The sequence below is a fragment of the Theropithecus gelada genome, chromosome 5 (genome assembly GCF_003255815.1).
Source record: "Theropithecus gelada isolate Dixy chromosome 5, Tgel_1.0, whole genome shotgun sequence".
Lineage (NCBI taxonomy): Eukaryota > Metazoa > Chordata > Mammalia > Primates > Cercopithecidae > Theropithecus > Theropithecus gelada.
The window spans coordinates 23684633-23712555 of NC_037672.1; the positions used below are offsets into that span (position 1 = coordinate 23684633).

General features: G+C 43.2%; 1 protein-coding gene across 3 annotated transcripts in view; it reads right to left on the reverse strand.

Moving 5' to 3' along the window:
- The window catches only part of CCDC149 (coiled-coil domain containing 149), a 104626-nt gene that overhangs the window by 10160 nt on the left and 66543 nt on the right, over positions 1-27923 (reverse strand). For 2 of the 3 annotated variants that reach the window (XM_025386690.1, XM_025386691.1), the window contains 7 exons: positions 21988-22104; positions 21054-21226; positions 20261-20333; positions 18781-18865; positions 15364-15508; positions 6712-6788; positions 4067-4183 (listed from right to left, as the gene is read on the reverse strand). In XM_025386690.1, coding sequence (XP_025242475.1) covers positions 4067-4183; positions 6712-6788; positions 15364-15508; positions 18781-18865; positions 20261-20333; positions 21054-21226; positions 21988-22104 — 787 coding nt within the window. Of the gene's footprint in view, positions 1-4066; positions 4184-5279; positions 5313-6711; positions 6789-15363; positions 15509-18780; positions 18866-20260; positions 20334-21053; positions 21227-21987; positions 22105-27923 lie in introns of all 3 variants that reach the window. The other variant, XM_025386689.1, reaches the window with a different exon arrangement.

Below are 27923 nucleotides of genomic sequence, written 5' to 3' on the forward strand. Positions count from 1 at the left end.
TGAGTCTCTTTTAATATGGCAAACCTCTGAGATTAGCAGGGAGAACTTTTGAAGCAGCGGGTGCGGGGGGTTGTGTGTGGCGCCAACACCGCTGTCCTCATTAGGGGTTAAAACACAGCCACAATAAGAGGAATGTACTCAGGCTGTAATCCTACTCTGTTTACTTTTTCTGAGAAAGGCTAGATTTTCAGAGCCTTAGGACCACAGAGCTACAGGAGCCAGGATCTAGGACTGGATTGTAAGTCAACAGCAGGATTTACCAACCCACTCCCCCATTCTTTTCAAATCTAAATTTTAATTTTTAATTTAATTTTTTTTTCTTTGAGACAGTATCTCACATTGTTCCAGGCTGGAGTACCATGCCACGATCACAGCTCACTGCAGGCACAACCTCCTGGGCTCAAGGGATCCTTCTGCTTCAGCCTCCCGAGTACCTGGGACTACAGGCATGTGCCACCACTTGCAGCTAAAGTTTTCATTTTCTTTTTTAGAAATGGAGTCTCACTATGTTGCCCAGGCTTGTCTCAAATTCCTGGCCTCAAGTGATCCTCTCACCTCAGCCTCCCACAGTGCTGGGATGACAAGTATGAGCCACCCTTAGACTATCTTTTTTTTAATCCAAAAGATACCTAAAATTATACTCAAGTCATTATCCGGAGACAAAAAAAAAGTTACTAAAAATGTCACGAGCGTTGAGTTATCACTGGGACCTCTGGTTACTTGCTGTGGGAGCAAAAATCCTCCTTTGAAGATTCTAGAATCTTAACTCTTAAGCTGTGGGCGTTTTATTTTTAAGGACAGACACGTAGCATTGCTATTTCTATAAAATATTTCTGAACCAGCCAAGAACAGGAAAATATTACAAATAATCGTAATTATTTGGTGTTTTAGCAAACAGAATCATTAACACTTATTATTAATAATGATACACATATCAATGATGAGGAGGCAGTGAACGGCTACAAACGCATTATGACACAAATAATGTGGAAAGAAAAAATATTTCCTCTAAAAGATAAAGCAACAGTATCTCTTTGCTTAAAAGATTGCTAATCACCCAAAAGTGTGTCCCCCACTCCCCACTGCCACTGGCCCGAAGGGGCGATTCATCTTCCTTTGTTAGCTGCTCTCTGATAGGCTTTGTCCTCCCAAGTGTGCGTTGCTTTCAGTTGGAATTGATCACAGATGTGACAGTGATGAGGCCATCCCGGACGCTGACAGCCACGGCGTAAATGCTTCCTTGTTCCCACCCAGCGCTGTCGGAGGATGGGATAGGAACAATGAGAGCTAATGATGCAACTCTGGAAGCTATCATTTTGAATCAGTCCGTGACTTACACCGCCCTTGTGAAAATCAAGCCAGGCTCATGCTCCTTTTCAGGTTAGCAGGCCCAGGTCCACCCTGAGGCTCAGCAAGCCCAGAACAGACAGAAAGCTTTGGATCTCCACGTGGACGTTGGATGCCGGCATGGCATAACCACCATCCAAGACATGCTCCAAATCACACAGGGGGCCACAGTGATCCAGGCCAGCCTTACAAGCAGCCACATGAGGCTGGCTGCAAAGACCCAGCCTTGCTTTCTGGCCAGTGTGGAACCAATTAAAGTCAGGGTCTCTCTCTAGAAATTCTTCCCACATGTTCTTGGGGAGTAACCTTTCTGTTCAAATCCCAGATATGTCCTAGCTTCTACCACTCCATGAACTATTATGGTCTTATGATCAGGCTCTCAACCCTGTTGGCTTATCTGGGTCTTCTTACTCAGTGATAAGAAGTGGTCTTGCCACTCCACGTGCTATTATGAGTGATTTAAAGCAATGACTATGCATTATTTTCCACGAGCCTTTGGGTCAGATGGGTGGTTCCGGTTCTGCTAATCTAAGCTCAGCTCGGCAAGGCTCCCTCATCCCTACGCAAGAGAAAGCTTGCAGAGCCTAGCTTAGTTTAGCAAAACCACCCATCTGACCCAAAGACTCATGAAAAACAATACATAGTTGTTGCTTTAAGTTCCACATTTTGAGTTGGTTTGTTACCCAATAATAGCTAACTGACACAGCTGGTTAGTCCATTTAGCTGAGAGCACAGTGTTTAGGGCAGACAATCATGAGGCTGGAAAGGCAGGCTAGGCCAGGCTGCAGAGTTGAGATGTTAAGTGGAAGACAGTGGACAGCCACTTGGGATTTTTGAGCACGGCACAAATGTGATGAAACAGTACTCCAAAAGCTTTATTCTATAGTAGCAGGATGAAGATGAGAATAAAGGAAAGACAGTCAGGGAGGATGGAAAACCAGGAGAGGAGCCCTCCTGACAAGAAAATGAGGGCCTGAACCATGCCAGAGGCGGTAGCTCCCGAGGTGTGAAAACTCTGCAGAAAGAGTTGAGTGAAAGACCACATGTAGATGGAGACAGAAGGTTGACAGTGGTTGACAGCGCCAAGGTTTTAAGCCTGAAAAGCTGAGAGGGTGATAAAAAAAGAAGGAAGAAAGCAGGAAGAGTTGGCGATGCCATGCTTGAGAAGTCCACGGAGTATTCAGGGCAAGGGAAGCTGGGGCTCTGGGAAATTGTGGGGTGTAACTCTGCAGATGGAACCCTGCAGGGGAAAATACTTTGAGAGTATTTTATGGAGGTAATGATTAAAGGCATGAGTCTGAGCAAGAGAAGATGGAAATGTGGATGTCTATTGTTTATCTATTGCTGTGTAATGAATTACATCAAACCTAGCAGCTTAAGACTCACAAGTCTGAAAACAGTTGAGCTGGGTGGTTCTGGCTAATGGTCTCTCATGAGGCACCCATGAAATGCTGGCCAGGGCCGTTGGCATCTGAAGGCTTGACTAGGGCAGGAGAATCTCCTTCCAGGATGTCTCACTCAAGTGGCTGATGGCTGGAGGCCTCAGCTCCACACTACGTGAACAGTGTGGATAGCTGCTTGAGTGTCCTCATGATATGGCTGCCAGCCTCCTCCAGAGTAAACGACCCAAGAGAGAGCATAAGGGACAAGTCTGATGTCTTTTATGACCTGGATGTAGAACTCACATACCCTCACTTCTGTATTCTATTAATCAGACTGATCCTGATATGACATGGAAGATGGTTACACAGGGGCATGAATACCAAGAGGTAGGGAACATTTGGTGCATTCTTGGAAGCTGGCTGCCACACTGGGGTGGCAGAACAAGACAAGCAAAACTTCAAAAGATAAGAAGTTTGTTGGGAAGACAAGACTCCCACATGAGAAGAGATCAGGCTCTCAAACCTGTTGGCTCATCCGGGTCTCTATATAGGTCTTTGATCCCTTCCAGAACATCCTGCCTCCAGAACAGTCTATCTGGTAGAGAAGGAGCTTTTCTCTCTATTCTACTGCTTTGCAGACTTCCCATGTACCAGGCAACGTGCCAAGATTTCCCTGAGGTTGACATGATCGTGTCACTGTTTTAAAGGGAAGAAAACTGAGGCTGAAGTCTCCAGCCCAAGTTCTCATAGCCAATGTGATATGGAACTGACCATGAACCCAGGTTGTTCAGCTCCAAGGTCCTCACTATTTATTTTTTGAGATGGAGTCTTGCTCTATTCCCCAGGCTGGAGTGCTGTGGCACAATCTTGGCTCACAGCAATCTCTGCCTCCTGGGTTCAAGTGATTCTCCTGTGTCAGCCTCCTGAGTACCTGGGACTAGAGGCATGCCCCACCACACCCGGCTAATTTTTGTATTTTTAGTAGAGATGGGGTTTCACCATGTTGGCCAGGCTGGTCCTGAACTCCTGAGCTCAGGTGAAACACCCACCTCCACTCCCAAAGTGCTGGAATTACAGGTGTGAGCCACTGCACCTGGCGCAGGGTCCTCACTCTTAACCTCTCTGCCAACATGCCTAGAGAGCAGGGGCCTGCATGCTGCAGTTAAAACCTCCCAACAACATGAACCCACAGAAGCAACAAGAGGAAATCTGAGGAATGTCCCAATGATGCCAAAGCAGCAGCAGGAAAGGGAAGCGGAAGAGACCGATGTTCATTGAGCCACTCCTCTGTGGCAGGCACAGTCCAGGTAAAGATGGAGAAATTGAGGTGCACTTACCATCCTTGGGATCTGCTTTGTTCTCAGTGGGCTGCTCGACAAACTTCAGCAGTGGGGATCTCGACCTCTGTCCACTAGGAAGAGTGGGGTTGCTGAACAGTATGGTGTCCTTTCCCCCTGTTGCGGAAAAGGGGAAAATGGATGTCTTATATCATCAGTGGAGCTGGGTTACATTTAGGCCCACACACTTAACTGGCTCAGGGCTGGCTGCCCACAGACACTACCATTGAAGGGAAGCCTGCTACGACTGCTGACATCCTCCATACTTCTTTACACTATTGCACCACCCTAGCCCTAGCCCTTGCACATACACACACACACACATACACAATCCTTATCATTAATTTAGTATTGAATTATAGGCCATTTCTTACTTTCCTCTCACTGCTCGATGTATATTCATCTTGCTTCCCTAAGTGGACCATAGGTTCTTGGAGGGGGCGATAAGCATGTCTAGAATGCCTGGTACAGAACTGAATTCAAAAAGTCAATGCTCAAAAGAGTAACAACACATTGGTCAGCTATTACTGGAAGAGACACTGATTCTTCCCAGGTGTTGGTAAATGAGAGAAAGTTGGCAATTCTTTGATGTCATTGGAACTCTGCTCTCCAGTTGGCTAAACACTATGATTTGACTCCTACTTTGCGAAAGAAAGAAGAGGAAGAGGAAGAGGAAAAGGAGGAAGAGGAGGAGGAGGAGGAGAAAAAGAATGTATTGTGTCTTATTCCACCATTCAGTAGTTTAAATGGAGACACAAAAAACAAAGAGCAGACAGAACAGACTGATCTGATTTATACTAGAAGAGGCTCTTTTTCCCTTTACTTTCAACATGGTTTGAAAATATCATAACATGTTTCTTCATCATAACATCCTTCACCACTGCAGAAGGTCAACACTATTGCCATGACATAAACTGTATCAGATCTGGGGAGCTGCCACTCTTTCCTGTCCTCCCATTTTGTATCTATGTGGAGACCAGAGATTAGAACAAACAGGGCCACAGCATAAAATTCATTCAGCCAAGTCCCCAAAGCTAATTTCATCCTTTAATATTTGTTTTGTACTAATTGAATTCTCTATTTCAATTGACTATTCTAATCAGAAAAGTTCAAGGAAAGGTAGATAATGCATTTCTACTTATTTACATGCAGGGATGACATAATGCACTGCTGATATTAGCCACAAAAACAAGATATTTTAAACAGAACATACTCCCAAATCCTACTGAAACATTGTAGCTCAGGCCTTCAGGCAGCAAAAGGAAAAAAGGAAATAGTTGTTATTGCATAATAGCCATTTGAAGTTGTACCTAGACCAAACAAAACCACAGAAAATTCTCGGCATTTGTTCACTCAAGTAACTTCCATCTTTTAATATAAATTGTAGAAATGAAACAGTGAGAAATTTCACCAAGTCATTTTGAGAAAAAAAAATCAAACCCCCATACATGCACAGACATGGCAATCTCACTGTACAAATACATGATCAATTTGCCCAACTGTGTTGAAATTCAATGCAATAAAAGAAAGGCCTTCCTAGAAGATGAGGCTTTAACAGCATCAAAAGATTCTTGTGCAGAAATGGATCATTCAAATCCCCAGGACTGTACCCGGCAGTAATTAGTTCTGTTAGGTCTTTTGACGTCAAATTCAAGGAATCACTGCTAAAAATTCCAATTCTTGAAACACACATCCAGGCAACCTAAAGCAGCGATTCAGGTTTACATTTCAGAAAATGTGTTGTTGTCCACCTGCCTCCCTGTGCTGACTTTTACTTATCGTCCATTCCAGGGAAGCACCCATATGATTCAAGGATGAAGGAGACTGGTTTGTGCGGAAGGTGAAGTAACTAAAACTATAGGTACAACATGGTTTCCAGGGAAAGGGGAGATGGTGGAAATGGTAAATACAAGTTTCTGAAGAGTAAAAAGTCAACGGGAATGGCTGACTGGGGTCTCACAAAAGGAGTATTTTACCAAGACAAGTGGGATAAATACAGCTAATTAAAGTAGAACACCAGAGCTTCCAAATACAGTGTACAACTGGAAAAAAAACCACAGGAAAATCAAATTTTCAGACTAAGTAAAAACGGGATGGGGGAAGGGAAGAGAAGGAGGTGCTGGAGTACATTTTCGGTTAGAAAAATTGTTGGTTTTTATATTCATTTTTAGTACTGGTGATTAAATTGGACAAATCTTTGTATGTTCTTAGATTCAATTTTAGGACTGGTGATTAAATTGCACAAATCTTTATTAAGTTCTTGTATTAACTTTTAGGGCTGATAATTAAATTGAACAAATTGAATAAATCTTTATAGGATATCTACAGATTAAAAGAAAAGAAACAATTCACTACATTCACAAAAGTTAAAAAAATATATAGACACAGTGACAATTTCAGAATTCAGGTTTGCTAAACTTCACAGTTCCACAGATGAGACCCTGAATATTTATTGCATTTTTCTGATTCTACCCCCAGCCTGCCACGTAGTTTCTAAATTTAGAACACTTGTAGATTTTTTCAGCAATGATCTACTTTAAATAAGGTAGAATAAAAGGACTTTAAAAAGGTAGAAGATTCTTGTAAATTATGTGGGAGCTTCATTTCTTAAAAAAGGAAAATAGTTTTCATGAAGTTCTGTTTACCTGGAAGACTCCACAAACCAGAAACTTCCAGAGTTCTTAATTTTTTTTCCAGCTCAGCCACCCGATTCCCTAGGATTCTGAAAAAAGGGGAGAAGATGACAGTCGATTATTGAGCCTCCTGTCAGCCCGCAGCCCTGGAGATCCCACTGGTGCCCTAGTAGAAAAGTTTTGAGATTTATGATATATGCTAAAAACAGAGCATTTGTATGTATGTGTGTGTAAATAATATGTGCTCTATTGCAAGTGCATATGCAAATAGAAAGTACATGAATGATTAAAAACAATACTCAAATACCATGAAAGTGAGCCCTCTCCCCAAAGGTAGTTTTCCTGGGAAGCTAAACGATGACTCCACCGCTGCCCAAATCATTTGATGGAATCTCTATTTAAGAAATGCTCATTGCAAAGAAGACAATAAATTTTGAATGCCCTTAATAGTATCACACCTTGATTCTTTGAAGGTGAATCTGATTTTTGGAAACAACTAGGTCTAAAAAATAAGATGGATGGACACACTTGGTAATGTTGTTTTGAGTCAATAAATAATACCATCAGCCTTCTTAGACCCATGTCTTACTGATGTCCACATTCTTGATATTTAGCACAATGCCTGATACATGGGAAGTATTTGATAAATATATTTGATTAAATAAATGCCTTTCTTTTTTCATGACTCATAATTAGCTATGGGAAGAATGAAAAGAGATATTTCAAAAGAGTTTTCAGTAATTGCAGAATCATTAGAATAATTATATTGTTTTCCAAGGTGACCATTCTGAGTCACTAAGATATATAAAGTCTAGAATGTGTGTACTTGAAAAGACCATAATGTTTACTTGGAAGCCAAACTCTCACTACATGCATGGATAGACATGTGGGCATACAGACTCCCACATCACTCTATAAAAAATTAAATATAGTTGGGAAATGATTTAATAGTCCTCTAAAACTTGAATCACTTGCCATTGGGCTGGAAATTGAAAAACCAGCCTTTATTTTATTTGGGGGATTTTCTTGGCACTGCTGTGCTAAAATAATGTGGAAATCACCTTAATAGCAAAGTTTCAATTCCTTTCAGCAAGATAAATTAGAACACTAGAATTATTCTCCTATCTCTCTTTATATTCCAGAGATAGCTACACACACCCACATACATACAGAGGCATGAATATGTATATATCTGCACATACATATGGCTGTGGATTCATCCTTGTTTTACCTGAATTGACTTGTATCATCTTAATTAATATTCCCTTTGAGTTCACAGAAAACTCAGGAATTACTCTACGTGGTTTTCTTCCATCTAGGTACTTAGAGCTTTTCTTCTTTTCCCTAAGTCTTAAAATTATGCATAGTCTTTATCAATTACTTTCCACTTTCATTCCATTTGTTGGGTCTCTTTTGCTTTCATGTCCCTGACCCTTCAACAGGCGCTATCCTTTTGTAATCTCGCTTTCCATATTTTGCCCAGACCTTCTGATCCAAGCTCCCTTTTTACCAGCTGATGAGTTTGAGATGCAATCACAACAGTGTTCAAGTTGATGCCTGTTTCTTAACGAGATCAGATCATCTGTAGGTGGTTGCTTCTTGGAAACAAAAGATAAGGCTTAACTCTTCCGCGGAGGTGGAGGGACGCCATCTGAGCGGCATTTGAAGGTGTGGTGAAGAGATACTGGGTTATATTTTTTCTGATGTTTCGGGATAACGCAGCTGTTTCTCTCAGAAATGGAACGAAGTGAATTTCCTGGTGTCCCCAGCAATCTACTTTCAGGGCCCCTGCCTAAGTTTGTCAGTGCTTTCTTCTCTGACCTGACTCTTATCAGCATCTGATGCAGGGCTGGAGGTAGTAAAATGGACTCAGTAGAAGTTACGACAGTAGAAATAATAACAATAGTATCATCGACAACAATAGCAACTGCGTTACTGTTAACACAAACAACTAATCTTTCCTGAGTCCTTAACACACATCAGAGGCCATGCTGAACACTCACCTCATCTGTGTTAGCTCATGTAACCTGACAAAAACCCTGTGGTATGCATGGTATTGTTGTACTCCTTTTACACGTGGACCCAAAGGAACACAGAGGTTAGGCAACTTGCCCAAGGATGCACAGTTTATCTCAAAGTTCTGTCTTTCCCCAGCCCCCAGCAATCTCATCCACCATACTCCCCTCTTCCCACTAGGAAGGTGAGGAACAGAAGTTAGTTAACTTGACCAAAACCATAAGCAAGACTCAGCTGGTGGTGACACTGTACTGGAATGTAAGCCTGGACTTGCCTCTGAAGCACATGCTCTTAACCAATGCCCCATCATGGCACTTTAAAACCAACCTTGACACATTCTTTCTCATGTCTGCATGAAGTGCTCCTTAAAAATGGTTCATGTTGAAACATGGATGTGGCCACAGCTGCCTTGCAAAATACAAGCCACAATGTTTCAAATGGCAAAGAGGATCTCTGTTAGCTTCACACTGAAAGAACGTGGCAGGGAGCCCACTGAACCTGGTGTGACGCAGCCCAGGGAGAGAAGAGGGGCTATTTACGTCTTAGTAGCCGGCAGCATGGATAGGTGGAGAGAACAGCAGGAGCCGAGTCCATTAAATTCAGTTTGACCAATTCAACAAACATTTCCTGAGATCCAGCTCTGTAAAGCACTGCGCTACAGGCTGTAGGGGATAATGAGGAGAAGGAGACCCTGTCCCTGCATTTGAGAGACTAAGCATCTGGTGGGAGACTGACTGATGCATACACACAAAAACATACATGGACGGTGCAGTGGAAGGCTTTAATAACAGCTGGCATTTGTTAATCACTTGCTGTATACCAGGTATGCACACACACTCCCTTGGTGTCCTGCAACAACTGATGTGTCAGCTCTTGTTAGCCTTATTTTGTAGATAGGAAAACTGAGACTCAGAAAGGTCACTTAATTCACCCAGGCTTACACAGCTAGTGAGCAGAGGGGCCAGGCAAAAACATGGGCTTGAAAATACACACATGCTTATTAAAACTGTAGAGCAGAAATGAAGAGCTACATGGCAGATGAATCGAGAGAGACCAGTAGGAACCCAGACCATGAATGACCTATCTGCCATATTGACAGCATTCAGACTTTTCTATATTGGCAATGGGGAGAGAGTGAAGAGGTTTTTTGTTGTTGTTTTGTTTCGTTTTGTTTTGTTTTTTAAGATACGGAGTCTCACTCTGTTGCCCAAGCTGGAGTGCAGTGGCGTGATATCAGCTGACTGCAACCTCTGCTTCCTGAGTTCAAGCAATTCTCCTACCTCAGCCTCCCAAGTAGCTGGGACTACAGGTGTACGCTGCCACGCCCGGCTAATTTTTTTTGTATTTTAGTAAAGACGGGGTTTCACCATGTTGCCCAGGCTGGTTTCTAATTCCTGAGCTCAGGCAATCTGCCTGCCTCGGCATCCCAAAGTGCTAGGATTACAGGTGTGAGCCACTGTGCCCAGCTCAGTGAAGGGTTTTAAGCAAGGAAGCAGCATGAGGAAGTTTAGGCAAAGTATTCTTGATGCCTAGTTGAGAATGGAGTGGAACGAGTGTGAGTAGAAGCAGAAAGATCAGTTAGAAGGGCATTGTCCAGGTGGGATCGATACGGTCCAAATCAAGCCAGTGGGGATGCAGGGGTGCTACAGGAATGGGACAATAACGAGGAGGTAGATGAGCTTGAGATGCTTGTGGGAGATCTGTGCAGACACACTGGACACAGGAAGAAAGGCAAAGATCTGAGAGTGCAGGCTGGGGGAGCGGAGTCAGTAGCTCACCACCAGAGGATGTGAAGTCAGAAAGAACAGTGGAGGGGGCAGAGGAGAGCCAGGACAATGTGCCACCTTGGAAGCCAAGTTGAGAGGGGTGCAGATGAGAAGCGTGGTCAATATTGTCTTATTCTAGAAGGTGGTCACACCGGATGGGAGTTGAGAAGAGGCGGCTTAGAAGATGTGCCTGACACTTAAAGGAGGAATGTTTCAGGACAGTAGAGGGGATTAAATCCACAGTCCAAGGGACTGGGCTGAGACAGAAGCAGACTCTGGGAAAAGTGAATATAGCCGACTCTTCAAGTAGCTTAGCAGGGAAAAGCAGGAGACAAATGGCAGTAGCTCGAGGCAAACTCAAACTTGAGAGAGGTTTGGGGTTTTTTTGTTTTTCATTTTTCTTGCAGGATGAGGGAGATTTTAAAGTTTTTATTTAGTTATGGGTTGTTTTGGGGTAGATTTCAGCATATATCTACCTAGTAGTCTAGGGACATCTCTCAGGACGCCAGGACTCCAGATGGCTTCCCTGCAGTGGTTTTATATAGTAATGACATCATTGAAGGTGGGACAAGGAGTCTGCGAAGACAGAACTCACACAGGAACTGCACTACTGTGCTTGCTCTCTGGACAACACACACAGCAGGAATACCTGAGTGAGGGTCTTTAAGGAAAGACTGGCTCTAAAGGGGAGGCGGGTAACTGTGTCTCTACACACCTGGAGATGCCCCTGCCTCCTCCCACCCCAAGTGGCCTCCTTTGGCGTCTCTGCTCTGATCCATGACACCCTCTTGCTGCTGCTCCCCAAGATGCTGAACTTCCAAGCTCATTCACCATTGGCCAGGGAAAGAGAAGAGGAAACGGTTTCAGGCATAGCAGGAAGGATAGCAAAAGGCCAATATGTCCTCATATATTCACCACCACCTCCCCACCCTGGAGAACTAAATGTGGTGCACAGTGAAACAGCCCTTGAACAACCGCCTCGTCCACAAATGCTTTGCCACCCGGTTTGAAAGACAAATGAACCTCACATCCGTTCTTTCTTGATCACCAGGTAACTGCCAACTTGCTGGCAAGAAGTAGCTCAAGCAAATTGCCTATTAATTGAACGTCGCTCAAGATGTAAAGTCCTAGGTTTCTTCATCAATTCTTCGAGATGGCTCCGGTTGGAGCCTCTCGAGGGTGGTAACTGTCAGGTAGTGGAAAATCAGCAGGGCAGCACACGCTGCCAGGAAGGAATACCTTTAATGCTATGTATAATGCTCCAGCAAAATAAAGCCATTTCTTTTTATTTTTTAATTAATTAATTATTTTTTTCTAAGATTGCAATTGGGGCATGCACACAGAGACCAAGGTAGTTTCCAGTGTATTCCAAAAGCTATTTTATTATTTCAGTTACACAAGGCTAAATCAAGCAGGAGAACACACAGAGACCAAAGTCACATTCTATTCTCAGCCCTCATTCCATTTGTAGTATAATTAGTTTCTTTACACGCCCCCAAATAAAACATTTATTAAAAGTATGAAACAGAGGACCTTCTAAGTATTAAAGATGGCACATTAGGCAACTTACGTACTGATATAAAGCAATCTCCAAGATCCATTATTACAGGGGAAAAAAAAAATCAAGGTGCAGAACAATGAGAAAAGAAAGCTTTTAAAAAAATGAATACCAGTTACCATTTGTAAAAAAAAAAAAAAAAAAAAAAGGCAGTATATCTACGTAAATATATGAGTATGTGTATATACATAAATGTATTGTGCATTTGCTTATGCTTATACTGTCTATGCATCCTTTGGAAGGATACATAACAAATGAGGAATGGACGTTTCTTCCAGGAAGGGGATTAAGGTAGCTGGGAGTAGTTTGGAAATACATTGTTGTTTAACCTTAAATTAATATTAAATTAAAACCACAGAGGCAAGGCATGCTGGCTCATGCCTGTAATCCTAGCACTTTGGGAGGCTGAGGCGGGCGGACCACTTCAGGTCAAGAGTTTGAGACTAGCCTGAGCAACACGGTGAAACCCCATCTCTACTAAAAAAATACAAAAAATTAGTCGGGCATGGCTGAGGCACAAGAATCGCTTGAACCCAGGAGGTGGAGGTTGCAGTGAGCCAAGATTGTGCCACTGCACTCCAGCCTGGGCAATAGAGCAAGACCCTGTCATAAATAAATAAATAAATAAATAAATAAACCCAGAGGAGGGTTCAAAAATTATTTTAAAATAAACATGAAAAAGTACATGGAAACAAAAATAAACATGGTCAAATGAAAATGTCAATCTTTCTCAATGGAGGGAGAGAGTGCTATGAACCTGGGGAATGGGCATGTTTGCAGTGGGTATGGTTAGGAACACATTAGGGAACCAATCTGTCAGAGGAGGCTGGAATCCAATGCAGAGGCATGTCAGGCCGACAGCCTGTGGATGCTGCCTTTGGCAGGTAATGGGGCCTCAGCCTGCTTTGCAGGGAAGGCTAGTGGCATGCTCAGAACTGTAGCAGGAAGGTGGGTTAGGCGGGGGGAGGTAGGGCTGGGGTCTGAGGATGGAGCTGTGGGAGGGTCTCCCCAAGGAAGAAGTGATGGTCAAAGGGCATAACCATTTGTGAAACATACTAGGATGGATGTTGACTGACGGAATTTGAGGAGCTGAAAGAATATCCGGAGAAACCATCAACCAGAAGTTGGAAATGTGGGTCTTGGTCTTGCTCTTGACGGGGTGGTGGGGATAAGAGATTTGAGAAGAGTCTGCAGGGAATGAGAGGCAAAGACAGAGACAGGGAATGAGGTCTCCCAGGTGGGGGAAAAAGCACCGAAGACAAAGAAAAAAGATGGAGTGGGTCTGGGGTGAGGGGTCAGGGGAAGAGGTGGGAAAAGGAAATGAGACAATGGAGAAGGCTGGAGTTTCCCCCTTGAAATCCATCTTAGATTTCAAGATGAAAATCTCAATGTGAAGAAATTAAAGAAGAAAGAGACTCAAAGGTGGAGTTTGGGGATACTGGTGACCTGCAAAGAAAGAATGCCGTGGGAAATGTAGGAAGAGGTCTTGGGAGGCATTAAAGCCAAGGTTATCTTTCTTTCCTGTGCATGGACTCATTCGGGACTTACTAAAATCCAGAATTCCAACCTTCCCTCCCACAAATCCCCGATTCTGCATTTATAAACAAGTGTCCCCACCCCCCAGCAATTCCAACATAAGTGACCTCCCAGAATACATTTAGACAGGGTGGCTGTTGAGGAAGGAGAGGAGGCCTTCTTCGCAAACATTCCAGGCTGGTGGTATTTTTGAGAAGGCAGCAGGGTTGAGGAAAGGCTTTGGGGGCTCGGGGCAAAGAGGCAAAAGCCAGAGGAAGGGAAGAGGTTGAAGAGGGCGAGAGAGAAGGTCCCAGAGGAGCAGAGGCCCAGAAGAGAAAAGATCCCAGGGACCAACAAGATGGCGGCTGGTGTACTTCCTGGAGACAGGAGTGAGCAGAACATGGGGAGACACTGGTTTTGGGGCAGCTGCAAGCTGAGGGGCTCAGGGTGAGAAGCCCCGTTTTCTCAGTGAATAAGGAACTGAGGTCACCTGCTGAGAATGGACCATGGTTTAGAAGACCTGAGAAGGCTTGAAAGATGAGGTATTCTGTAGAGAGGGAACGACGAAGCCAGCTCACGGAGGACATTTCGTGCTGCGGGGGATGCTCATTCCTTCTTCCTCCCCTGAGAAGCATCTGCATTTCAGCATCTGGCTTTTCATTCCTTGGTTAAGATTTCATTTTTCAAGAACATTTAAACCTTCTCCTGTCAATAAATTACCCTTGTCATCCCTTCGAGATTGCCCTGCTTCCCTTTGCTGCTCTCTGCTTTCTTCCACATACATCTTCATCTCTGGTGCGATCTTCCCTTCACTCCAGCTTCTCTTTTTCTATTTTGTTTTTATAATACGTTCAATCATTTTCCACTTGCCTTTGTCCCATGCCCCTGCGTTCGTCAGGCCCCGGATTCTCTGGTCCCTCCCTTTGTCACTTGAAGCCTAGCCTTCCAGGACCCGCTCAGTTCTCTCACACTTGCATTTTGGTTCCGGGTGTACGTCTGTCTTGCAAGCAGGACCAGCTACATAATTTGAAGGGTCCAGTGCAAAATAAAAATGTGGGGCCCTCTTGTTTAAAAAAAATAACTAAGAATTCCAAGATGGTGACAGTGGAGGATGAGACCTAACGTGGGGTCCTTCTGAGCACAGGTTGGATGCCCACGAAGCCAACACCATGTGTAGTATTTGCTACTTTAATTTATTGTTTATTCACCATTCTCTGAACACTCTCGATATTGCCTCTGTCATCTCTAATGGCTACTTTAACCTGCCTGGTTTTACATAATATAGTCAACATGCTATAAAAACCAAATAAGACATTCCATTTTAATTACCCTGCCTTTTCACCATCTTTTTTGCTGATCTGGAAGAGTGACATGAGATTCTTTTCTAGGTCCAGCAGCCTACGGAAGTTGATGCTTGGGCGGTTTCTGCCATTCAAAGACCCTCAAAGTCATGCTGGGAGTTTCAAATGGCACTGAGACAGTTTCTCCCCTAAAAGAAGAGCTGGAGGAGAGGTGGGTCAAGTCACCCAGGCAATTATTTTATGGAACTCACCCAGGAAATACATACTATTCAGGGCGTAGCTCAGAGTAAGCATTCAATGTGGCTGGTACTCTTTCCTTGCTTGGCTCCAGCTGAGAGCCAAGATGCTGATATAAAGCAGAAGCACCATTCTAGTGAGTTTCCTTCTTGATTTGAGGGATCTCACCTTCCCTACAGGTCCGTGGTTCCACCTGGTTGACATTCACTTCTGGTAGCCTCATCCCACTTCCTTCGCGCCCACACCCCAACCCAAGAGTTAGGCCACCTACTTGTTGGTTTGCCTCTGGTGCTGAATGACCATGTTTTTCTCGTGGATTGTTTCCAACAGGGCTGTTGCCAGAGATTTCAGGTCAGAAATGGACTGCGGAGTAGCTGGGAGGCTGCATCCATGATCCTCAGATAGCAGATCCTGAACTAGATAGGATACAAAATATATAACTCAGTTGTCATTCTCCTGAAACACTGGAATGCAAACCAATGTCAATCCTTCCTGGATAATGATATGTCCCCAGCTTCAAAATGCAACTGTGTGGTATTGAGAGTCCACCTCAAGTGTCAACACAACAAAGTAAAATCCAGTGTGAGGACTAAACAGAAAGGAGGAAGTTCTCAGGACTTTTATCAGCAATTTTTAAGAGGATAATAATATTTGCATTTGTCTAGTATTTTAAACACTTTCATAATGACTAACACATAAAGTCTTAAAATTTGGGGAAAAGATACCCTACGGAATATTGATTTTTTCCATTTCATGGACAAAACAAGGTGCAGATGGGTTAAGAACATTGGCTGAAGGTCACACAGCCATGCAAATGACAATGACTCCTAGCTCCAAGCACCTTGCTTTGTGTCAGTTTCCCACCATGTGATACCCCTGGCAGGTGATAAGATAATTTAGGAGATTATTTAAAGTTCAAAATATGTTTTGTATTTTAGTAGCTATGCATTTGTTTGAAGGTATTATAGAAAAGGTTATATATGGCATAATAAACCAGTGATTTCACAGGTGCTACTACTTAGGATAAGGCCAAGTAAAATGAGTCACTTTAAAATCGACTTAAAGAAAAACATTAAGCAAACAATAGCAAGGTGGCACAAAGATATGGCAAAAAGATATATAACAGACTGCAAATAGCAAATATCTAAATATTGGGAAAGAGTACATTATGCAAAATCTAGCTGTTCTTGGATGTTTGTTACTCCACAAACTGCCAAATCCCATTCACGGCCAAGTTCAAAATGAAAGCCAAACAACATACACAGTTCCATGTAATTGAAGGATTGAGACCCACATGAGAGAGACCCACCCCTTGTGCATATCCTGCCCTGGATGAGTCTGCTAACAAGTCTCCAGTCATCTAGGGATGGCTCTGATAGAAAATTATTTTTTTGTCTAGTTTCTAAAGTGTATACTTGAAAAAAATTCCTAATTTGTTTGCATGCCACTTATAAATACATAAAGGGATATTGCAGTGTGGTATACTAGCTTAGCACATAGTAGGACTGTCACCTCCTTTATCCCAAATTTCCTACTTCTGTGAATAGAATGTAAGATTTCCTTAGCTTCTTTGGCAATAAAACACTATTAATGAATAATATGACAATACTATCTACTAAAACATCTGTGACTCTTTCACACGTGATGCTGTTACAACTATGTTTCCCCATTTATGATTGGCTGGGCTTGAAATGGCTTAAATTGCTCTCAGAAACCACCAGCCCCATCCATAGCATGGCCCCAATCTACATCTGCAACTTCTGCTTCTTCTCCCACCATTTTTTTCTGCCCTAGGGTCACTCAGGTGCTCCTGCCTATGTGTCCTTCCTGACTCCGAATGGCTGTTCTTCAAGTCTGCTTTGGGTATTTCAAAAGCACTCTTCAAAGGGAGATAAACTAAGAGTTAAACAAAAGGACAACAACCATTGGTATTCCTACCAGACATTAAAAAAAAAAGAAACAATATAAATCTCACAAATTTTATTTTCAAAAATGAAAAAAAAAAACCCTGCTTTTTTCACTTAACAATATTATTCATCATTAATTTCCCTTAAAACATAAAATTGGATGGCTGCTTTGTAGTCTGTGTATAGATACAGAATTATTTGGCCGGGTGTGGTGGCTCATGCCTATAATCCTAGCACTCTGGGAGGCCGAGGCAGGCAGATTACTTGAGGTCAGGAGTTCAAGATCAGCCTGGCCAACATAGTGGAACCCCATCTCTACTAACAGCACAAAAATTAGCTGGGCGTGGTAGCGCACGCCTGTAGTCCCAGCTACTCAGGAAGCTGAGGCAGAAGAATCACTTGAACCTGGGAGGCAGGGGTTGCAGTGAACCGAGATCACACTACTGCACTCCAGCCTGGGCAACAGAGGGAGACTGTCTCAAAAAAAAAAAAAAAAAAAAAAAAGATATAGAGTTATTTTACTACTGCTGGACGTTTATTGTGTTTTCAATATTTTTTATTATAAGCAATGTATTATAAGCAACATCTTGTAGCAAAATGTCTGCATATGTCTGTAATTGTTTTTTGTTGGTTCAAAGGGGGCCAGTTTAAGGCTTTCCACAGGCACGCTGCCATAGAGTCATAGATTTCGTTTACTAATACCAATAGATTCTTGATAGAATGCTTTTCATCATAGGTTTTCTAGAAAGGCTGTGCCAGATTGATGGTTCTGCCACAGTGTTTGAGTGTGGCTGGCATTCCCCACATCAATGATAACACTGGGTATCAACATTCAAAGATGGTTTGCTATATATGGTATCCAGAGCTAAACTTAGATGGGCTACTTCACATTTTTATAGAGTATTGTAGTTTTCTTTTGAAAAACAATTCTAGGGTGTTCTTTTCTGGTTGAGTGGAAAAAAGAAGTTGCTTGGAAAAGAGCCTTGGTTGTTATGTAGGCTGGAGACTCAGCACTTTTTTTTTAAGCCACTGTAGTGCTGATTAAGACTGCCATATGATAGTTGCTGGTCTGCACTATCAACAACCAAAAAGTGGGCCAGCTGAGCATGTTCAACTTGAGACTTATGTTTAGCACTGAATTCTGAATATTAAGTGTCAGAAGCAGTGTGCTGCTATTTATTCCCCTGGACTGTTCCTGGAAGATCATTATTTTTCATTGGAATCGACGAGAAGGAGGAACAAAATTGCAATCAATAAAAGCTTCTTCAAAAAAGGCACATGTTATGTGAGAAAATGATTTCAGCAGCTAGGAGACTTTTCTGATCCTAGAGGCCAGGAAAAGGGGAAATTCAAGGAGGTCGAAATGCATCCTTGGAGATGCTGAATTGGTGATTAGGAAAGGGAGAACATTCTGGAAAGGCGAACACAATCTAGGGGAATATGCCCAAATGGGGTCTAGTCATTAGAAAAACCTCGAATGCAGTGGTTCCCAAAGTGGGGTCCCTGAACCAGCATCAGCATCACCTGGGAACTTTTTAGAAATACGTAATTCTCAGGTCACACCCCAGACCTACTGAATCAGAAACTCTGGGGTGGAACCAGTAATCTGTGTTTTAACAGTCCCTCCCGGCAACTCTGATGCGCTTGGAAGTCAGGGAGCCACTGTTCTATGGACCGCCTTGGTTCCCAGGCCACAAAAGCAGCATCCTGGATGGGATGTGGCCTTGCAGTTGTAGTATTTTACGCTCATGAGTGGTCTTTCCTGGAGCATGATATCCTACCTTGCTTTGCAGACAGGACTCCTGTCAGAGCACTGCTGCTGGATTTACCCTGGCCCTTCGAGTTTTTCCGTCTCTCCAGAGCATTCTAAAACAGGATTGGGAGAGAATAAAAACCCGTCAGAAAAGTCAACAATGGAAAAGTACCTGGCAGATGTCTCCTCTCATCGGCACACAAGAACCCCTTGCAAGCTCCAAGTGCTAGCCTAATATTTAGAATTCCAAGTCTATGCCCAAGAGTTATAATTTTTACAGCCTGGTAAGAAGACTTTTTTTTCCCAACAAAGGTGGTGCATGGCAGAATGATAGCAATTATAGTCCCCTGTATACAAAAAGCACTTAATACATGTTAAATTAAATCAAATCTGAAGCAAGAATGCAGCCTAACATGTGAAGTCACTAGCAATGAAAATTCCTTCTGAATAGACATGAGATGGTGACTAGGTTTATTTTCATGCACCAACGGTGATTTCTGGAAGGAAAGAGAGCCATGATCAATTAGTGATGTCTGCCGTGGATACAGATTAAGGAAGTACATATGTGCCACCTACATGTCATTCCTAGAACAGACTTACATTAAAATTGATATGTAGCATCTAGTCAGTGCTTGGCACATAGAACTGAATAAATGTTGTTAAATGAATGCATCCACACATTTTTAAAAATTATGGATTAATTATACAACTTTAAAAGTTATATCCTTCTTTGGCTGAATGCATATAGATAGACTGGTATAATGTGTGGCCCCCACAAAATGGAAAGGAAGAACAGCATGGAGACTTGTGAGAACAAATGCTAATGTCAAAAGCCAGCAAAATAAGGTTCTTCCAAGTATCTAGATGGCTGTAAAACTTCACCCTCAGGAAGAGAAATCAATCTATTTTCCAAGCAGAGAAACCCACGAGATTTTTCTAATTATAACACTTACAACTAACATCTGCAGAAATAGATATTATCAAACTAATGGTGCTGGAATTAGACTAAACAACAGTGGGGAGAATTTAAACATTCTGTCCTTGCAGTGTGACGTGAACATTATGGTTTAGACTGTGCCTTCCCAATCTTTGTTTCTTCATCACTCGGAAACCATTTTCTTATGGGTGATTATGAGAGAAATGGCATCTGATGAGTGAACATGTCATAGAGAAAACGGGTAAGAAACCTAATTGCAAATAGACCAAGGCTGTGTAATACACAAGTCCAGATTCTAGTGGAGAGGCTACACCAGGCACTAAAACACATCCTGGGTGGGCATGCCTTGCTCAGATAACAGCCGCAGAAAGAGCTCTTGTGAAGAGCTGCTTTGGTTTTTTGTTTTGGAGTCTTAGTTTTTACTGGTTACCCAGTTAAAGCTCTTATTAGACTCTATCTGGGATGGCAGGCAAGTACTAAAATATCTTTGGCACATAAAAGGGAATTAAAATAGAATGACATTTAGATGCACAATAGTGAATCACCATCATTGTCATCATGATTTTGCTACCTTGTATTTGGCAATGTTTGATTTCAAGAGGTTGACCTCTTCATGGAGTTGCTTTAATCTCTCTTGAAGATACCTGGAAAAGAATATATAAAACTAGGAAGTGTTTAAGGGCTAAATAAAAAACACACACTGAAGTATAAGAGGAAAAAACAAAAATCACTTGCCAGAAGAGCTATCTTTTACACATAACACCTTGCCTGCTCACCAGAAAGGAGAAACACGTGCATGTTTGTGACCTTTTCTTAAATGAATGCAATCAAGGTCAAACATGCCCAAATCACACACACCCCACTTTAAAACAGCCCTCACAGAGATCCCCTAAGGGATATCAACACAGTTTTCACATAATTCTCATTAAGACGATTCCACTGGGAAGAGAGGCAGGAAGAGGCGACACCAGACATAACATTAAGTTAGACACACACATACTGAAATTTGCCTCAGGGAAAAGAAATAGCTAAGGGAATTTCTCAATTTATTTTCTTATTCTTTTCTTTCTCCTTGATGGCAATAACAAGCAACTCTTATGGGTTCCTCGCCCTTCTCAACCTACCAAGGAAGGTGTAGGGAAAGAGAAGGGAGACGTGTGCAGCTGTGCAGGTGTGGGCTGTTTTCCTTTTTCACTTTTACAACTAATACATGGCATTGATGTCATCATTTTGGGGGAGTAAGTTTCTTTTCACTTGTAAGGCAATTTTTTCCAAAGTAAATAGGGCTGCAAATAACTCCCAGCCTGCAGGCCTGTACAGAGCCAGCCTTCCTCCCACACACAGGCCTGGGCCTGGCCACTTGCCTGTTCTCCATACACAGGGCGTCCACGTCAATGATGCGGTTCTCATGCCCGCTCAGGATATGGTTCAGCTCCTGGTTGAGCCTCTCCACTTTGTCCTGGTAGGAAGACCGTTCTTCTTTAACGTCCTGAAGCTCGTCCACAGAAGCCTGCAGGTCATGCTCCAGAGACTCAATCTAAAACCACAGGGAGCACCCTTACCCAAGATGTTCCTCAGGCACCGGATTTATGGCCAGAGATGGAGCCTCCCACTTGGTTGACTGATTTTTAGAGAGTTTATTAACACTACCCGCTTGCCCTAAAACCATAAGCGCCACACACTGAAATACAATAACAGCTAAAAGTGAGGGATGACTTCCTGCCAGACACTTATTATATCTAAGATAGGAGAGGTGCAGCAGCTTGGACAACCAGAACTGAACCCTCAACTACTTCAGGATGCCCTGCAGCTGCCAGTGTCTTACAAATCCATACTTTTTCAAATCCACTCTAGACCCAGAAATCTTGTTCTGCTCTTCAGTTAGTAAGAGGAAGAAAATGAACTTTAGGTTCTCTTAGATGTTACCTAACTAGGGTTGAGATTTTGCACTTGTTGAGATTTTGCCTAAGAGGCATTGCTCAGCATTTTAGCAGAAACTTGCAAAGTAAGGCCAAGTTTGTCCTGTGTTGTTCTCTCCCTGTCTGTCCTGGGTAGGAGGAAAGTTTCTTGTTGTGTTCAGAACAATGGTACTCAATGGCAGGGAGCAGATCTGCCTGCTGGAGGCCAGAAACCCAAGAGTCAGCTTGGGACCCGAGTGCAGTGCCAAGGAAGTAAAAGCATTCAACGTGCATCCCAGCCACCCCACCCTCTGAGAAACGGGGGACACGGCCCACTCTTGTGTGTGTTGTGTCCAGCCGTGTAAACGCATCCCCGACTCTGAATAACGTTAGTGAGAACCTGTTCCTTCGCTCTCTCCAGCTGCTGCACCAAGTCTTCACGTTCATGGGCTGCAAAGTGTCGCACGCCGATTTCTTCGTCTCCCAGCCGCTGTTTGGCAATCGTCATCCTCAACAGCTGCATTTTCCATTGGTAGAAAAGAAAAAGGGACAGAGAGTAAACAGATCCAAATAAAAACCAAAGGACACTAAGAAACTTTTGGAAGGTAAGATACTTTCAAGAAATACTGGAGAAAGCACAAAACAAAGAAATTACTTGCCAGTATCATCAGTGTGTTTAAAAATGAAAAATATAGATTGTAGTGTACACATGTATACACTGTTTAAGGCCTGGACACGCTAAGCTGGATGTCTGGTGGAGCACTGCTACTGGCAGGAAACAAACTCTGGTTCCCATTAAAATTTAGCAGAGATTCAAAAATGATAACCCAATGCTGGAAGATTCTGCTGAGATGGGCACACTCCCACACTCATCACAATGAGGTGACATTATCAAGAGCCTTAAAAGTGTCCCTACCCAATGATCCAGTAACTCTACTTTTGAAAATCTGGGCCAAGAATAATTCCAGGCTGCTAACTTTAGGAAAAAATGAAAAAGTAGATTGCACTGTTATTTAAAGAGTTAAAAAAAAAAAAAACACAAAAAAACTAGAAACAATGTCTAACAATAGTGGAATGTTTAGCAAACTACAGTGCAACCAACCAAGTGGCTAATTTGCAGCTGTCTGAAATGAGGCTTATGTGAACTAGGTAACACCAGAGAACATGTCTATGATGCCACGTTAAGTGGGGGAAAAAAAGAATACTAATGCTTCTATGCAGTATGACTAAAATTATACTAAGAACTCTCTCTCTCTCTCTCTCTCTCTCTCACTCACACACACACACACACACACACACACACACAGAGAATGACCAAATACACCCAAATATTAAAAATGTATATATTTGGCCGGGCGCGGTGGCTCAAGCCTGCAATCCCAGCACTTTCAGAGGCCGAGACGGGCGGATCACGAGGTCAGGAGATTGAGACCATCCTGGCTAACGCGGTGAAATCCCGTCTCTACTAAAAAATACAAAAAACTAGCCAGGCGAGGTGGCGGGCGCCTGTAGTCCCAGCTATTCGGGAGGCTGAGGCAGGAGAATGGCATAAACCCGGGAGGCAGAGCTTGCAGTGAGCTGAGATCCGGCCACTGCACTCCAGCCCGGGCGACAGAGCGAGACTCCGTCTCAAAAAAAAAAAAAGTATATATTTTGGTGATGGTGAGACTGCTGCTAGCTGCTTTTTACTTTCTAACTTTTAAAATATTCATTCACTGCATGAATTTCATAATATGCCTTTATTTATGTTTTAAAATCCTCAGGAATAAAATTGCAGTCTTCCAAAACATAATTTTCCAAAAGATCCCTGCAGAACCCATAGCTTTCCTGGACTCCCGAGCCAAGATCCACCTGCAGCTCCAAACCTTCTAGGTGGGGTTGCAATGGAAACTGTGTGAGAGGCCCAAGAAGACCCCAATGGTCTCAGAGCATCCCCTACCTGCCCATCACAACTCCAAGGATCGCCACTGAAGAGTGACTTTCAAAAGTTATGGCAGCGCTTTCCAATGTTTCTTTTATGGAGGTTTTAATCTGATTCCACGCCTCCCCATAGGGCAGATGTGGATGGGTTTCATATATGAACGGAAGCCTGAGGACAGTTTTTCACTGTCACACCGATCCGACCCAGGCAGGAGTGCCCGCGGGGGGCATGCTTTTCCTTGTTCCTGCATGAATCTTAAGGGATTCATTGCCAGTCGAGAAAATGGCTTAATTTTCAGAGTCTCTGAAGGATTTATGGGCAGGTGAGAGATAGGAAGTTAATTTAAGCCAAGGAAGAATATTAACTAAATTGAAATAATAAATAATAGCAAGGAACTCTGAAAGAAATGATGACTAAAGAAAAGTAAAGTACATTTTCAAATGACACTTACTTTGGGTCCCTATTTGAAAACTACTCAGTTGAACTCAACAAATATTTGCTGTGTCCCTACCAAGAGCAAAAGCACCATTGGGACCGGGTGGACAGTGTCCCAGGCAGGTGGAACAGACCGTGCAAAGGCAGGCAGAAGATGCAGGACGCTTAGATGTGCAGATGGCTGCACTTCCTGGAATCTGGTTACAAGCGATCCTCATTATCCATGGATTCTGTATTTGTGAATCTGCCTACTTGCTGAAATTTATTTTTAACCCCAAAATCAATATTTGCAGTGCTTTCATGGTCACTGTCAGACACGCAGAGAGTGGCAAAAAATTACAGTCGCCCGACACACACATTCCCATGGAGGTCAAACAAGGCCACATTCTGCCTTCTTGTTTCAGCCCTTGGACTGTAGACAAACGTCCTTTTCATGATCTAGTGAGTGCCACTACATTTGTCACATTTTTGTGCTTTTCATTGGTGACTTTGCTGTTTCAAGTGGCCCCCACACATAGTGCTGAAGGGCTGGATGTGCTTGCACTTAAGTGTTATCAGTGCAAGAAGGCTGTGAAGCGCCTGATGGAGACAATATGTGTGTTACAGAAGCTTCCTCCAGGCATGAGTGACAGTGCTGTTGAACTCAGTTCAATGTTCATGAATTAACTGTATATGTCAAATAAGGTGATGTGAAACACAGACACACATAAAACAAGGTTATGACTGATCAGTTGACAAAAATGTTGTGACCAGAGGCTTACAGGAACCTAACCTTGCATTTCTCCTAGGAGCAATGGTTCGGTATTCACTAATCCAGTAGTTGGCAGTGACTCCACAGAACAAATATGTAGCAAAACTGGTAATTCCACTGAAAGCTGATATACAAAAACTCTATTACATCACACAACTCTTGGCTTGGGACATCAGAATCCCAAAAGTGGATACACAGGAAGGCAAACAGCAAGACAAATTAAAAAAAAGTCTATCAGATCTGAGGGTCTAGAAACAAGACAACTCCTGGCTTTCAGTACAAGGCCAACAGGAGGCTCAGGTCGTGTCTTTGAAAGCAGGGTATTTTTCTTGGTCTATGAAAAGCCATACTGACAGCCTGAACTTTAAGTAATAAAACACTGTGGTTTTCTATTCCCAATATGCTTCACTGAACACTTAATTTAGAATTGCACAATTATGTTTGCTTAATGCCAATTAATTATTAAACATGTTTATTGAGGTCTGACAGCCATATAAGAGAGTCATCGTTTATATATTGGATGCCTGTTAAGCTTCAATAAATACGTTAACAATCATTTGGTGTTTAATGTGCATACAATATCGGCTGTTAAATCTCAGGGCTGGACTGGTTGAAACACTTATTTTTAAAAGTGAGGCCCAAGTTGGTAATAGCTGGATCATTAGTTGGGTCTGAAGCTCAAGTGCAGTCAGCTGAGGGGGTCTAAGAAGTCACCGCAGGGGAGACAGCAGAGCCCCAGGGAGAAGGCTCCTGGCTTCCCAGCTGACAGCTGGTGTGCGCTGGAGTTGGCCCACCTAGGGCCTGCATCCTGGTCCCACAGTCTGTGAGCTGTGCAACCTCAGGACCTTGTCTGAACTTCTTGGAGTGTCAGTATCCTCCTCTGTAAAAACACAGCAGTAAAAGTGTAGCCTCAGAGAAGTGCTGTAGGCATGAAGTGAGAGAGCAGGGTTGAGTTAAATGAACACTGAACTCAGGGGAGTTCAAATACTCATATATACGAGTTTGGGGATTAAATAGAAGAGGGAAGAGAGAAATAAACCAAAACATTGGGTGATTCTCCCAATTCCTATGCTCAATATCCCTGCTGGAGAGTGAGGGGGAGAGGATGACTGATAATATATTTATGCAAAGTCACACTGTTCTATTTTTACATAATACTACTATTCTGAAGCATACATACACCATGAAAGTTTTGGACAATTTCAAAGGACAATCGGGGGAATTTTGGCTACATACAAGTTTCTGCCTCTTATGTGCTGACTTCAGAACCTAACCCTAAGTAAAAAAAGACGGGACTTCTCTTCAATACTTAGCACAGGCCCTGGAGTATATACTGTGTTTAATAAATAATACATGTTAGGGGCTCTTATGATTATTGTAATTATCATCATCATCCTCCTCCATGTATGTTTCCCCACACAGAAGCCCACTAGGGAAGTCCGACCTTTCCTCTAAGCTGGAGAAAGCAGAGCTCCCGAGCCAACCTTATCTGTGTAGTGCAGGCAAATGATGTTGATTTTCCACCTTGGAAAATGGCTATGAAGCAACCGCTCAGGGCACTTAATTTCCTCAAACAGCGCCATCAAAACTGCACAGCCAGCCTCCCTGTGCCAAGCCACAAAGTGGATCAGTGCCTTGCACAGCACCCGCGCCGCCACCAATAGACGCATTCAGTTGCTGATTTAGATAGAAATAAATGTTTATGAATGAATTATGGGTGTGAGTCGTCAGCTTGCGGATGAGGCGCAGCTGCAGCTGGGAAGTGGCTGAGGGACATGGCCGCAAAACAATGTGGTAAAATGGCTTCTGGGTGCCCTGCCCCCAACTCTGCCAAGAGCCTGCTCAATCCGTCCTCCATGAAGCCTGCCCAGACCTTCCAAGTCGGAATGACTTGCTCCTTCCTTGATCTCTTCTCAGCCTTCGTCTCCCACAGTCCTCAACATTCTCTACCTCATCCTATTTTCATTTACCTGAATCTGTTTTACCCAACAGTGAGAGGCAGCCAGGTGCAGGAGCAGCTATTCTCTGGGTATTATCTACATTCAGATCCAGCTTCTACTAATCCTAGCTATGTGCCCTTGGCAAGCTCTCTAACGCTGGGGGACTACATGTGACTAAAATCTATCTTGTAGGCAGGACAGCCATGTATGGCTGCCCAGGCTGTGCACTGCACAACTCCATCTGTGGAGATCACATTACCACAATGGGAAGATACAATGCAATGATCACTGTCCATGTAACTTCATGAGCTTTCCAAGTGCAATCCCCAGTTACAGTTGGTATAGGTACAGTTCTTATACAGTGGCTGTCAATTTGCCAGAGCTATTGAGAGGGTCAAATGAAAGAATCATTAACAGGAAGTGGAAGTTAGACCTTCCTTGCCCCCAGTCCTCATGTACTGCTGTAGATAGCTCACCTGGGGAGAGGTCAGCACCAAAAGGCATTTATTAAACATTCATTTGGAGTGGCACTGCACTGGTCAACTCAAAAACAAGACCCTGCCTATTATTTCTTTACTTTTCCTGTTAGTTTCCTCCACATCCTCTCCAAATGCCCCCTTACCTTTTGGAAATACTTTCAATAAAACTGGACGTGAGAGATTAAAAAGGCTCCAAGTGGGCCACCTATTGTGTACACCAGAGTCCAAATTCCTAGATTTATATGACATTCCAGTTTTAGTTTCAAACAAAATAATTTGTCACTTAAAACAAATCAAAACAGTAGTTTTCATCCTCTGTCTCCTACCCTGGAGATCATCACGCACGCACTCATTAGTGTGTATATGGATGTCGCCCAGTTAACAAGCTCCCAATGTAGTCCAAGCAAGCAATGTGCTAGCAGCTTTCCTTACACCACTGATAGATACCCCCAAGTGGCTCTTCACAGCACTGAGATCCGCACAGAGCCTCTACTAGAGCTGAAGAGGCACAACATTACCTGCTCCCACCTGCCTCCTGACCCCATTTCTAACCATCCCCCTATGTCTGTGCTCCAGCCATGCCGGCTTCCCTCCCTTGTCCTAAACATGCCACTCTCATGCCTGTCCCGGGCCTTTGCACTTCCTCTGCCTTTGGAAGAGCCTACTCACAGGTCTGTCCAGAACCCACTTCTTTTGTCTCATGCAGGTCAGATCAGATGTCTACTGTCTGAGAAGTCTTCTCTGCACATTATCGCCAGAGGCATTCACCCCTAAGCCACTCTCAACCCATACTGCCCTGCCTCCCTGTCT